The 15,206-nt window shown below is 40.8% G+C and overlaps 1 protein-coding gene across 3 annotated transcripts in view; it reads right to left on the bottom strand.

The window, feature by feature from the left end:
• Nucleotides 1-15,206, bottom strand: part of MIPEP (mitochondrial intermediate peptidase) — a 230,656-nt gene that overhangs the window by 87,520 nt on the left and 127,930 nt on the right. For all 3 annotated transcript variants that reach the window (XM_079778651.1, XM_079778652.1, XM_079778654.1), the window contains 2 exons: nt 12,661-12,735; nt 9,095-9,214 (listed from right to left, as the gene is read on the bottom strand). In XM_079778651.1, the coding sequence (XP_079634777.1) occupies nt 9,095-9,214; nt 12,661-12,735 (195 nt within the window). The remainder of the gene's footprint in view (nt 1-9,094; nt 9,215-12,660; nt 12,736-15,206) is intronic.

Raw genomic sequence — 15,206 nt, 5'->3', positions numbered from 1 at the left:
AGTTACACACCCCTGACTGGAAATGGAATCCACCACCTTTGGGTGCATGGGGTGAGGCTCTAACCACTGAGCATACCGTCCAGGGCTTTCCATACTATTTTACATAGTGGCTACACTAATTTACAATCCTGCACTAATTTACAATCCTACCAACAATGTCGAGTGTTCCTTTTTCTCCACATCCTCACCAGCACTTATTTTTTGATTTATTAATGAGTCATTCTGACAGGTGTGAGGTGATATTTCATTGTGGTTTTAATTTGCATTTCCCTGATGACTAGTGATGTTGAGCACCTTTTTATATGTCTAGTGGCCATCTGTACATCCTCTTTAGAGAAATGTCTATCCAGGTCTTCTGCCCATTTGTAATTGGATTATTTGTTGTTGTTTTTGTGTATGAATTTCTTGTACATTTTGAATACTATTTCCTCATCAGATGCATTGCTTGCAAATGTCTTGTCCCATTTAGTAGACTGTCTTTTCATTTTGTTAGTTTCTTTGCTGTGCAAAAACTTTAGTTTGACACAGTCCCATTTGTTTATTTTCACTTTTGTTGCCCTTGCCCAAGAAGTCCTATCAAAAGATATCGCCAAGAACAATGTCAAAGCGTTTACTGCTTTTTTCCTCTAAGAGTTTTATGGTTTCAGGTCTCACATTTGAGATTTAATCTATTTTGAGCTTATTTTTACATATGGTGTAAGAAAGTGATCTAATTTCATTTTTTTTTCATATATCTATTGTTTTCTCAAAAATCACTTACTGAAGAGACTATCTTTGCCCACTGTATAGCCTTGTTTCCTTTGTCATGCATTAGTTGACCATAGAATTTATTTCTGGGCTCTCAATTCTATTCCATTGATCTATATACTGTTTTTATGTCAGTACCATGCTGTTTTGATTATTATAGCTTTGTAGTATACTCTGATGTCAGGGAGCATGACTGATAGCTTCCACTTTGTTCTTATTCAAGATTTCGCTGGCTATTGAGGTGTTTTTGTGGTTTCATATATATTTTAGGATTAGTTGTTTTAATTCTGAGAATTTCTTTGATATTTTAATAAGGATTACATTGAATCTGTAGATTGCTTTAGGTAATAAGGACATTTTAACAATTTTAATCCTTCTAATCAAAGATCAAGGTATATCTTTCCACTTATTTGTATCTTCTTCAATTTATTTTTACAGTGTCTTACAATTTTCACATTACAAGTCTTTCTCACCTCTTTGGTTAAATTTATTCCTAGATATTGTATGCTTTCTGGGGAAACTGTAAATAGAATTATTTTCTTAATTTCTCCTGATTGTTTATTATTGGTATATAGAAACACAATAGATTTCTGTAACTACAACTTTACTGAATTCATTAATTAGTTCTAACAGATTTTTGGTGGGGTTCTTAGGGTTTTCTATATATAGTATCATGTCATCTGCAAAAATGAGAGTTGTACTTCTTCCTTTCCAATCTGGATGCCTTTTAATTCTTTTCCTTCTCTGACTGCTATGGCTAGGATTTCTAATACCATGTTGAATAGAAGTAGTGAGAGTGGGCATCATTGTCTTGTTCTTGATCTTAGAGGCAAAGTTTTCAACTTTTCACTATTTGAGTATGATATTAGCTGTGTGTTTCTCATATGTAACCTTAACTTGTTGAGATATATTACTTCTATATATACTTTGTTAAGATTTTTTTATAAAAGAATGTTGGATTTTGTTAAATGCTTTTTTTCTGAATCTATTGAGATGATCATATGTTTCTTCCTTTATTTTGTTAATTGGGGTATCACATTGATTGATTTATAAATGTTTGACCATCCTTGCATCCCTGGGATGAGTTCCACTATGTCATGGTGTATAATCCATTTAAAGTACAGTAGGTCCTCGGGGTACATCAGAGATCCGTTTCTACGGCACGAGGTAATGCGATTTTCGCCGTAAGTCGGAACCCACCTACATAAGCACCTACATCACTCACATGGAGCACATACACAGCAGTAATGAAGTGAAACATTGAAAAAAAAGGAAGATAACAATTCCTGACCTTTACTTGTGGTAAATAAATAATAAAAAACATAAAGCACGTATGTACATATGTTGAAATGATGGAACTTTTTTTATTATAAATAAATGGGAGATGGCAACATAACCACGAAACGACGTACATTGAGTCCGATGTAACCCGAGGACTGCCTGTATTGTTAAATCTGATTTGCTCATATTTGGTTGAGAATTTTTCATTTATGTTCATCAAGGATATTGGCCTGCAATTTTTTTTTTAATTTTTGTAATTTCTTTGTCTGGCTTTGGTATTAAGGTAATGCTGACTTTGTAGAATGAGTTCATAAGTTTCTTCCTTTTCGATATTTTGATATAGATTAAGAAAAGGCATTAGTTCTTTTTTGAATGTTTGGTAGAATTTACCTGAGAAGTTATCTAGTTCTGGATTTTAATTTGCTGTAAGTTTCTGATTACTGCTTCAATTTTATTACTAGTAATCAGTCTGCTTAGATTTTCTATTCCTAACCAGTACAGTCTTGGAAGGTTATATACTTCTAGAAATTTATACATTACTTCTAGATTGTCAAATTTGTATTTCTATGGTATCAGTTGTAACTCCCTCACTTATGATTGCATTTGTTTGCATGTTCTTTTTTCTTGATGAGTCTGGCTAAAGGTTTGTCAATATGTTTATCTATCCAAAGAACCCGTTCTTAGTTTTATCAAGCTTTTATAATTTCTATTTCATTTATTTCTCCTCTGATCTTAACTATTTCCTTCGTTCTGTTTACTTTGAATTTTGTTTATTCTTCTTTTTTTAGTTCCTTTAAGTACAAAATTAGATTGTTTATTTGGGATTTTTCTTGTTTGTTGAGGTCAGCTTGTGAAATACCCTCATGGAACTGCTTTTGTTGCATACCATTAATTTTGAAAAGTGTTTTCATTTTCATTTGCTTCAAGATAGTTTTTGGTTTCCAGTCTGATCCATTGGCTATTTAGTAGCATGATGTTTAGTTTCCATGTATTTGTCTTTTTTTCAGTTTTCTTCCTGTAGCTGATTTCTAGTTTCATGATATTGCGGTTAGAAAAGATATTAATATGATTTTAATCTTCTTGAATATATTGAGGTTTGTTTTGTGACCTAATATGTAATCTATACAGGAAAATGTTCCATGTGTATGTGAAAACAACAACATATACTCTGGAGTTTTTGAATGAAATGTTCTAAAAATCTCTATAAAGTCAATCTTGTCTAATATGACATCTAAGGCCATTATTCCTTTACTAGAGGCCCGGTGCACAAAAATTCGTGCACTGGAGGCGTCCCTCAGCCCGGCCTGCCCCCTCTCACAGTCCAGGAGCCCTCAGGGGATGTCCTACTGATGGCTTAGGCCCACTCCCAAGCCGCAGTCTGGCCTCCCTCCGTGGGAGGTGACTGGCTGATCAAGGTAAGGCGCTGCCCCCATCACCCCACTGCAGCTGCCGGTCCTCACAGCCGCCAAGGTGTTTTCATCAACACCAGTCCCTTCACCACGAAAAAATGAGAACTTTCTTTAGGCATTTTCAAGATGTCTCTTTCATAGGATATGACATTTCTTCCTTCCTTCCTTCCTTCCTTCCTTCCTTCCTTCCTTCCTTCCTTCCTTCCTTCCTTCCTTCCTTCTCTCCTTCCTTCCTTTCTTTCTTCTCTCTCTCTCTCTCTCTCTCTCTCTCTCTCTCTCTCTCTCTCTCTCTCCTCTCCCTTCCTTCCTTCCTTCCTTCCTTCCTTCCTTCCTTCCTTCCTTCCTTCCTTCCTTCCTTCCTTCCTTCCTCACCTGAGAATATTTTTCCATTGATTTTTAGAGAGCGTGAAAGAGAGAGGGAAAGACAGAGAGAAACATCAATGTGAGAGGGACACATCGATTGGTTGCCTCCTGCATGAGCCCTGACCTGGGCCCGAGCCAGGGAGAAGCCTGCAACCTAGGTACATGTCCTTGACTGGAATCCAACCGGGACTCTATGGTCCGCAGGCCGAGGCTCTATTCACTGAGCCAGACTGGCTAGGGCAGGATATGACATTTCTTAGCCCTCCAGCAGCGGACCTCCGTTTTTTTCCTCCAGGAGTGTGGTGGAAAAACCCTAGATCACCTTCTTGGATTGTTATTACCCAAGTTACCAAGAACACTGCGAGTGGTGTATGGGGAGCTTAGCTAAGGAGTGAGCGGTCAGAAAAGGTGTTTCCTGTGCAGCTCATGCGCAGAGGTGGGACTTCCAGTGCACCGCAGCCCAGGACTGCCAGGCCCTCTCCTCTCCGCCCTCTCCTCTCCACCCTCTCCTCTCCGGCCCTCACGGCCACTGCAGCTGCCAGGCCCTCTCCTCTCCGCCCTCTCCTCTCCGCCCTCTCCTCTCCGCTCCTCATGGCTGCTGTGGCTGCCAGGCCCTCTCCTCTCCGCCCTCTCCTCTCCGGCCCTCACGGCCACTGCAGCTGCCAGGCCCTCTCCTCTCCGCCCTCTCCTCTCCGCCCTCTCCTCTCCGCTCCTCATGGCTGCTGTGGCTGCCAGGCCCTCTCCTCTCCGCCCTCTCCTCTCCGGCCCTCACGGCCACTGCAGCTGCCAGGCCCTCTCCTCTCCGCCTTCTCCTCTCCGGCCCTCACGGCACTGCAGCTGCCAGGCCCTCTCCTCTCCGCCCTCTCCTCTCCGGCCCTCACGGCCACTGCAGCTGCCAGGCCCTCTCCTCTCCGCCTTCTCCTCTCCGGCCCTCACGGCACTGCAGCTGCCAGGCCCTCTCCTCTCCGCCCTCTCCTCTCCGGCCCTCACGGCCACTGCAGCTGCCAGGCCCTCTCCTCTCCGCCTTCTCCTCTCCGGCCCTCACGGCACTGCAGCTGCCAGGCCCTCTCCTCTCCGCCCTCTCCTCTCCGGCCCTCATGGCCACTGCAGCTGCCAGGCCCTCTCTTCTCCTGTCTCTCCTCTCCGGCCCTCACGGCCACTGCAGCTTTGTCCAGAAGGACGTCTGGAAGATGTCCACCCTAATTAGCATATTACCCTTTTATTATTATAGAATAGTTTCTGTCTGGATTATCTATCCCCATTGATGTGAGTGGGGTATTAAAATCCTGTACTATCATTGTATTATTATGGAACTCTCCCTTAATGTTCATTAATAATTGCTTTATAAGTCACATCCATTTGAATGCTAAGCAAGAAATATAAAATAAGCATAAAAACACACAAAAACAAAAGCACGTGAAACGTGCGATGACTGTAAACTAGAAAAACTCTTACAATCTAGGCAATTGTTATGATTTTTTCCACTGATGAAGTTAGATGCTTTCTTATTTATTTATTGTTGATCCTCATTAGAGGATTTTTTTTTTTTTTTTAGAGAGGGCGAGAGGGAGGAATGGAGAGATAGAGGGAGGGAAGGAGGGAGGGAGGGGGGAGAGGGAGGGAGGGAGGGAGGGAGGGAGGGAGGGAGGGAGAGAGGGAGAGAGAGAGAGAGAGAGAGAGAGAGAGAGAGAGAGAGAGAAACAAGAAAGAGAGAAACACATCGATTGGTTGCTCCTGTATGTGCCCCAACCAGGGCCTGGGATTGAACCTTCAACCCAGGTACATGCCCTTGAGCAGGAATCAAACCTACAACTCTTTGGTATGCCGAGCTGATGCTCTAACCACTGAGAAACACTAGCCAGATCAGAAGTTAGATTATTCTTATTACAAATTTTCACTAATACAGATAATCCAGAGCTTTAGCACACGACATTAGAACAATAAATTACATATAAGATAAAAAATAGGTATGGAATATATTTAGCATTATATAGCTGGAGCTGATTATTAAAATTTTAAGATAATCAAAAACTGTTGATAGATAAGAATGTTAGGAACATAAAATACCCGATTACTGGTAAATATGAACTATTCTAATGCATATTTGAGTGTTCGGACCTGAAGTCTATTGGACACTTATAGTTTACTGATTAACTTAACCTCTTAGCACAACATGTGTTGGTACACAATACCATAATAAAAATCATTTGCTTGACATTTTACAGTTTACAGATGATCTCTACTATTAAGTTAGAAGTTAATCCTGGAACTACAGGTAGCACAACACCCCAAGCAAGCACAGTCTGCCTGAGAATGAAACAAATACAGAGAAAAAAAAGCTGAGAAATGGAAAGATAAACATTTCTAACAATATTTTCTAAGAAAATAGAACTAGATCCAACTTAACTGAAACCAGATATATATCTGTTCCTTTCAGTTATGAGACTCAATAAATTTCCTTTATGAGTTGGGTTTCTATCCCATGCAAAGAAGTCAGTGACACTGCCAAATGTACCAGCCAATATTCTTTCCACCATAACTTGGAGGACTAAAAAAAAGCATGACTTCAGATCTTCACTTTTAATCCCTACATAATCATAACTAAATGATCTTAGTTGAGACATATATTTGACTAGAGGCCCGGTGCACAAAATTCATGCACGGGGGGGGATGTCCCTCAGCCCAGCCTGCACCCTCTCCAATCTGGGACCCCTCGAGGGCAGTCAGACATCCCTCTCACAATCCAGGACTGCTGGCTCCCAACTGCTTGCCTGCCTGCCTGCCTTCCTGATTGCCCCTAACCGCTTCTGCCTGCCAGCCTGATCACCCCCTAACCACTCCGCTGCCAGCCTGATTGATGCCTAACTGCTCCCCTGCCAGCCTGTTTGCCCCTAACTGCCCTCCCCTGCAGGCCTGGTCCCCCCCAACTGCTCTCCCCTGCAGGCCTGGGTCCCCCCCAACTGCCCTTGCCTGCAGGCCCAGTTGCCCCCAACTTCCCTCCTCTGCAGGCCTGGTCACCCCTAACTGCCCTCCCCTGCAGGCTTGATCGCCCCCAACTGCCTTCCCTTGCAGGCCTGGTCCCTCCCAACTGCCCTCCCCTGCTGGCCATGTTGTGGCGGCCATCTGTGTCCACATGGGGGCAGGATCTTTGACCACATGGGGCAGCCATCTTGTGTGTTGGAGTGACGGTCAATTTGCATATTATTCTTTTACTAGAGGCCCAGAGCACGAAATTCGTGCACCGTGTGTGTGTGTGTGTGTGTGTGTGTGTGTGTGTGTCCCTCAGCCCAGCCTGCACCCTCTCCAATCTGGGATCCCTCTCACAATCCAGGACTTCTGGCTCCCAACTGCTTGCCTGCCTGCTTGCCTGATTGCCCCGAACTGCTTCTGCTTGCCAGCCTGATCACCCCCTAACCACTCCCCTGCCGGCCCGATTGTCCCCAACTGCCCTTCCCTGCCAGCCTGGTCACCCCTAACTGCCCTCCCCTGCCGGCCTGGTTGCCCCTAACTACCCTCCCCTGCCAGCCTGGTTGCCCCTAACTGCCCTCCCCTGCCAGCCTGGTTGCCCCCAACTGCCCTCCCCTGCTGGCCCTGTCACCCCTAACTTCCCTCCCTTGCCAGCCTAGTCACCCCTAACTGCCCTCCCTTGCCAGCCTGGTCGCCCCCAACTGCCCTCCTCTGCTGGCCCAATTGTCCCTAACTGCCATCCCCTGCCGGCCATCTTGTGGCAGCCATCTTATGTCCACATGGGGGCAGCCATCTTTGACCACATGGGGGTGGCCATCTTGTGTGTTGGAGTGATGGTCAATTTGCATATTAACTCTTTATTATATAGGATTAGATAGGATAGAGGCCTGGTGCACGGGTGGGGGCCGGATGGTTTGCCCTGAAGGGTGTTCCAGATCAGGGTGGGGGTTCCCTTGGGGCGTGGGGCGGCCTGGACGAGGGGCCAGTGGTGGTTTGCAGGCTGGCCACGGCCCCCGGCGACCCACGCGGAGGCCCTGGTATCTGGAATTTATTTATCTTCTATAATTGAAACTTTGTAGCCTTGAGCGGAGCCAAGCCTCCTGCTCAATCCGTGGCCGCAGCCGTTTTTATTGGGATTTATTTATCGTCTATAATTGAAACTTTGTAGCCTTGAGCAGAGGTCAAGGAAGGCCAGGGCAGGCGGAAAGCTTGGCTTCCTCCATCGCAACTCAAGCCTTCTGCTCTCTCCAGCTTGGTGGCTGCCGCCATTTTTTTGGGGGTTTATTTATCTTCTATAATTGAAACTTTGTAGCCTTGAGCGGAGACCAAGGCAGGCCAGATCTGGGGGAAAGCTTGGCTTCCTCCATCGCGGGGGCAACTCAAGCCTCCTGCTCTCTCCGTGGCCACAGTCATCTTGGTTGGGTTAATTTGCATACTTGCTCCTGATTGGCTGGTGGGCGTGGCTTGTGGGTGTATGGTCAATTTGCATATTACTCTTTTATTAGATAGGATTAGAATTGATAATCATATTATCTTATATGGCTAACCATTTTTCTTCTTACAGAAAAGTAATTAAAAAGAATACAGACTGATGCCAAAGACCTTTTTTTATTCCATTTTCTTAGGAATTTAGGAAAACACTGCTACCAGGAAGAAAATAAACACGTGTAAATTTATGACTAGAGTCCTAGCTGATTTGGCTCACTGGATAGAACACTGGCCTGTGGATTGAAGGGTCCCGGTTTTGATTGTGGTCAAGGGCATGTACCTGGGTTGCAGGCTTGATCTCTAGCCTGGCTGGGGCAAGTGTGCAGCCAATCAATGTGTCTCTCTCACATCAATGTTTCTCTCTCTCTGTCTCTCCCACTCCCTTCTACTCTTTGTAAAAATCAATGGAAAAATTGCCTTGGGCGAGGATTAGCGAAAAATAAAATTAAAAAAAATTTAAAAATATGCATGGCTGGAGACATTAACTAAGCCAGGCAATTTCTATCATTTGCTCCATGTGAAATGTTGATATAAATGTAAGGATTCAAATTTATGGGAGGGGGAAGGTGATTACAACCTACTAACTACTGATAGATACACTAGCACAGTGGTTGGCAAACTCATTAGTCAACAGAGCCAAATATCAACAGTACAACGATTGAAATTTCTTTTGAGAGCCAAATTTTTTAAACTTAAACTTTTCTAACGCCACTTCTTCAAAATAGACTTTCCCAGGCCGGAAGAGCCACACTCAAAGGGCCAAAGAGCCGCAGTTTGCCGACCACGGCACTAGCAGAACCACTCAATGGCACATGACAGGATCAAAATGCTAGACTCACAGTGTTTGGAACGTATGGTAAGCCATAAAATTTCTCCTGTGTTTCCTTGAGAATGTCTGTGGTTGATCGCCTCAGGGGATGCTTCCCATGGTAAATTTGATCCAAAATGGCATAAAAGACCTAGACAGATGAAAACATCTATTTAGTTTGGGTAGCCCATTCCTATACCTAAGATGTGTTATATGCATTCCAAAATAATACTTTTAAATCACAGTCTAAAACATTCACAAATATAATGTATATGGCTTGAGATATATTTTGTTCAATATTTAACACTATGTCAATGATGAAAAGGAAAGCTCTCAACCTTTCACGATTAAAGATATTAAGGAATTTTGAATCTTATCTGTAAGGTACTCTTTAAATATAATGTAGCAACTTGAATTTGTGAACACACAACTTAAATTTTGCCTTTCTCTGTATTGGCAATAAATATGGTTAGAAATATGAAAAATAAAGTTATGACTGTGACTAGAACCTAACAAATTCTGTTTGCATTTATCCCTGGAATCCCATATATCTTAAGTGAGAAAAATGAAATGGTCAGAATCCTAGTTTTGTAAGGAGAGGTAAAAGAAGATAAAAAGGTGGGGTGAGGTGGAGAAAGGAATAACAATCTAGTGTCTCGTAAAGACAGATGTTACAAAGAATTCTGGCACAGCTGTTGGAGAATCTGGAGCTAGAGCCAAGTCACATCTGGTACCAGGAGGTGCAAAAGCAGCAGTTGCTGTGCAGGGACAATTCTGGTTTAAGGAGGTGACCAGAAGAAAAGGATCACTCACCTCAAAGTAGAAGATATAGGCCATTGAAACATAATAGGAGAATAAAGCATTAGAAAAAGTTTGAATGTGAAATCTGCTGCTTAGTTCTGAAAACTAAATTTTGCATAAAATCTATAGTAATGATAAAATGTTTTTTGACTTGACTGTTATCATTGTTTGGAGTTCACCTGAAATAAGAAAGTAGAAAATGTTTTATTTTAAAGAAAAAATTCTGATATGCAATTACGTTTCTGATATGTATCTTTCTGATTCAAAAATAGAATTTGCAGAGAATGTGCAGCTGTTGACTTGAAAGAAGTGAGGATTAGTTTGGATAGAAGAAGAATTTAAATGACTTGTAGCTTCTGGCTTCATCTAGATATAGAATTATGGTTCTAAATTATAAAGTCAAGTTTAAACATCCCCTAGAAAAATATAGACATTTTCTAAATATAAATGGTAATCTAAACGTACAGCTACATATAGCTCTTTCAATTCTATATTCTATAATAAATAACAATGCATAAAGATAAACAGGAGCCAAAATTACCCATACAAGTCTTGTCTATATTCTAACTGGATAAATTATTAGGAATTAAAACTTTCAAATTCTAATCTCAACTGAGATGTTGGATTTTTTGGTGTGTGTGTTTTTCTTGTCACAATCTATAAACAAATAAGAATTCAAGAGTTTCATTCTTTCAATTTTATCTTTCACAAATAAAAGGCATAAGCATGGAAGATTTTTTTTTAAATTAAAAAAACAGAGCAAAATAAATCAAATGCATGTATTTCACGCTCATTTGCAGATAAACCAAACAATTCTAAAGTGATGAGCCTATTTGCTCACCAAGGGAATAATGCATGCCTGGGATCAAGATCTTTAGAGCTACAGAAAATTAAGAGTCTATTTGTAAAACAATGCACTGCAAAAAAAAAAAAAAAAAAAAAAAAAAAAAGAAAAAGAAAAAAATTATAATTTTAATACCCCTCTAGAAATCTGAAATAATCCATTTCCTTTCCACCCTTGTTTTTCTCCACTGTACAAAGAGACTATTGTATAATATGAAAGCTGGTTCCTATGGTTCCTCTAGTAAGAGGTTCTCTCTCTCTATCTCTCTCTCCCCCCTCCTCCCTCTCCCTTTCCATCTTTCCTATTCTCTCCATCTCAAGGGGTTATTCTTTCTAGAGGGTGGGAGGAGTGAAAAGTTGGTTTTCCATTTTAAAAGAATATCATTGGAACAACTGTTCAAAATAAGAGCCACGACAAAAAGTTTTAAACTAGGACTTGTACTATAATTATCAGCAAATTAAAAGACTTTTTCCAAGTAATGCTAATTTAAAAAAATAATTCAGAAATTCATTTTTAATTATATTGATATAAATAGATACTAAATAATGTAAATTAAATGTAAATTTACTGTTTTGTCTACAGTAGGTATTTTTTTTACTGAAATATATATTTTAAGGTACAAAAAAACAAAGCTCATAATTACTTTTTAGGGACTGAATTTTACAAAAGTATAAAGCAATTAAGGAGTGGCTACACTTTTAAATAGATAACTAGATCATTATAAAGTAAATATTTTGAGATGCTTGAGATGAAAGATGGGTGTTTAGGTTATGTTTATATAACTTCGAAGATCTGATAAAGAGTAAGAATTCCATAAGCAATCTCAGTAATTACAAATAACCCAAACATCTGGTATCATGTAGACCTGGCATCCTACATAATAAAATCCTAACATGCAAACTGATCGAATGGTGGAACGACCAGCTGTGGGCGGTTCCTGCGTTGAGCGTTTGCCCCACAAGAGGGAAGTGATGGGGGGGGCAGGTGCCAGTGGGGGCCCTCCCGATCGCCACGCCCGCTGGTCACCCCAAAGATGGCCCTGATCGCCAGCCAGGCCTAGGGATCCTACCCTATATATTGGAAACAGTCTCTTAGACTTAAAAATTAAGAGGCAAGGCTACTCTAAACACTGAAAAAACAGGATGATGCAGCGATGACATGCATGAACTCTGGCTTGCACATTTTGTGGTCAGCCCTGATTCTGACACTTATAACTGTGTGACAAAGTCTATTACTTAACTTCTCTCTGCTTCAGTTTTTCCACCCATAAGACGGGGAAAATGGTACTACTGCCTCAGAAGGATCATGTTATGTACTACTTTTTATAATCAGGGCAAAAAAATGTAGCCCCCATACAACAGCAAGATGCCTTTCACCTGTATGAAAAGTATGGTCACTGTTGCATGTGGCGTCTGACATCCCCCAAGGGTACAGAGCAGGCTGAGGGACTCCGCCCCCCCTTCTCCTGGTGCACGAAATCCGTGCCTCTAATTTTTTTCATACAAAAGATGATTCATAAAGTCTTTCTAGTCTTTATCTGGAAACCTGGAAAATAGGCTTTGAATGTTACTGAAATAAAATCATTACTCTTCATTAGACTTCACATCTAAAAACACATTTTTTTAAAGCAAAGTGAATAACAATATATAAATTTGTTGCTAAAATGTATGATTTAGAAGAAATCATGTAACTTTTCCAAGTTTTGATTTACCTGACTGAATATAGAAAATAACCACATTTAACATCTACTTCATTAGGACAGTGAGGATTGAATTAGTCAATTTGGTTAAGTTCTTTGAACTCAGATAAAAGATGTTTTAGAAGCATAATTATTATAATAACTGTGTAGCATTGGAAAGAATTTAAAAGTTATATATTTATTTTGAATAATTACTCTGGAAAACTTGAGAACAATTTAAAGAGTTAAGACATGAACGAAAGTACAGACATACCTGAAGTTGCATATCAGCTGCAGCACAAACCTTTTTAGATTCACAAAGACGAGACACCATATTTTTGGGCATTGACTTGAAAAACAAAAGAATATATATGTGAGCAAATTGCTTAATAATGAATTACACTTTGTTACTTATGAGGTGGTAAAGTTTAAAAGTTAATACTTTTTCTGCTACTTTATAACAATGAATGAAAGCCCATTCAGGTGACTTATAAGTGAATAGAATAAATGGTTATAGAAATCAAAGATTAAAATGTCAACAAATAAATTCTAATTCCTAGTGCCAATAAACTCTAATGGAGCTGAACTGATATGCTAATAAATACCCATGATACTGAATTGCATATTCTTTTCTTTTCCCACCTGAAAGAACTGCAGAGCTCATGTAGTCCGTGTAATGTCCCTGTATGATGCATGCTTCCTCTCCAAGACTAATCAGGCCTGATCCCATAACATCAAATCTCTGAGAAATAAACTAGTAATGGAGTTAAAGGAGTACTTTAGGCCATCTTAAATATAATTTAAAATAATTAATATTGATATTTATTGAAGAAAGCTACTACTTTATGGAATTCTACTTATAATCTAATTTAAGCTAAAAGTTCCTCTAAAGAGAAATCCATTATATAAAAGACCTATGGAAGCCGAAACCGGTTTGGCTCAGTGGATAGAGCGTCGGCCTGCGGACTCAAGGGTCCCAGGTTCGATTCCGGTCAAGGGCATGTACCTTGGTTGCGGGCACATCCCCAGTAGGGGGTGCGCAAGAGGCAGCTGATCGATGTTTCTCTCTCATCGATGTTTCTAACTCTCTATCCCTCTCTCTTCCTCTCTGTAAAAAATCAATAAAATATATTAAAAAAAAAAAGACCTATGGAAGGTTATTCAGCACTCAAATGATATAAATAAGGCACCAATGAGTGATAATGTGAGCTGTAAGGGGAACTAAGCTTTCCCTCTCTCTCTCTGCCCCAGAAACAGTGGATGGCACACAGCAGACAATAAATATTTGCAGAAGGAAAGAATGAACCAGAATGATCATTAAAAAATGTCTTCTTAAATAAAAGATTAAGTAGTAAATGAAGAAGACTCAGGGCTTTTCTTGTTTGTAAGAAAAGCAAAGTAGGCAGAAAAGGCAATTTAAAGAGTTAAGATATGGATTGAAGGAAGTTGCATACTGTAAGTTCTAATACAGGTAAAAGGACTGGGGCTTTTTGACACTGGGACACCAACTTGGAAAAAACAAAATTTCCTCAAACAGGATTTTAAAAAGTAAAGGAAGATTTTGTTAAGTTATATACAGTAAACCAACAGCTTGTATCAAAATGTTCAGGTTTTGCCAAAACTGGTTTGGCTCAGTGGATAGAGCATCAGCCTGTGGACTGAAAGGTCCCAGGTTAGATTCCGGTCAAGGGCACATACCTTGGTTGTGGGCACATCCCCAGTGTGGGGCGTGCAGGAGGCAGCTGATCGATGTTTCTCTCTCATCGATGTTTCTAACTATCTCTCTCCCTTCCTCTCTGTAAAAAATCAATAAAATATATATTTTTAAAAAACACACAAAAAAACCCAAAATGTTCAAATTTCTTTAAATCTTCCTTTATATTATACCTTAAGTTGACAGGATTCATGTTATACTTTAAATTTTCATAAGCAGTATTCTATAAAGTAGTAGCTTCACATACCTTTAATAGCTTCATTTTCATGAAAACATATATGCGGAAAGGCAGCATTTTGTCTCATTTCTCCAACAATGAAAACTATTGTGGCCGCAGTGTATTAGGCACAGGGAACAGGAGACAGGGTGCCTGCCCCTCCCCCCCCCCCGCCCCAGCTTTACAGGCTTACATTAGCCACGTGAGTACAGTTTTAAAAAGTTACAAGTGTAATGGGTGCCAAGAAGAGAAAGCAGCATAGGTCAGTATGAATGCCATAATTTAGAAAAGCTTAACATGAGGAAATAATGCAGAAGTGAGATTTGCAAAATGAACAGGTGTTTACTTGACAAGGACAGGATGGGCAGCAGGGAGAAGGAAGCAATCCCCACAGAAGAAACAGCATATGCAAACAAGAGGGCCAATGACAGGAGGTAAAAGGATGCCATGGGCAGGAAAGCAGGGTTCCAGTCAGGCTGGAAGAAGCAGGCAGGAGCCAGGGCCTGAAGCCTGGAGGTCCAACCAAGCAGGGACACTGGTTTTACCCTCAGACTCTATCTCTGTGGTAAGCCACTGGGGAGTTTTAAGCAAAGAGGTCACATTGTCAGATTTGTGTTTTTAAAAGATTCCTTTAGCTGCAGTGTAGACATTAAATAGGAAGAATGAAGCAGTGGATTAGGACAAACCAGTTGGAGGCTACAGTTTCCAGAAGGGTGAGGGACAGTGCAGAGAGTGAGGGCAGTAGCTGCAGTGGGAAGAAGGGGAAGGGAGAAGTTTTTAAGGTTGGGAAATACTTAAGCAGGCTTAAGAAATGCTGATGGTAAGGATCCATAGAGGAGACAAAAACTAGAGATGTAGACAAGAGACAATAAGAGCATAGGATTCCTGA

Source organism: Cnephaeus nilssonii, assembly GCF_951640355.1.
Source record: "Cnephaeus nilssonii genome assembly, chromosome: 8".
Classification (NCBI taxonomy): domain Eukaryota; kingdom Metazoa; phylum Chordata; class Mammalia; order Chiroptera; family Vespertilionidae; genus Cnephaeus; species Cnephaeus nilssonii.
This window is presented reverse-complemented; position numbering and strand designations above follow the sequence as displayed.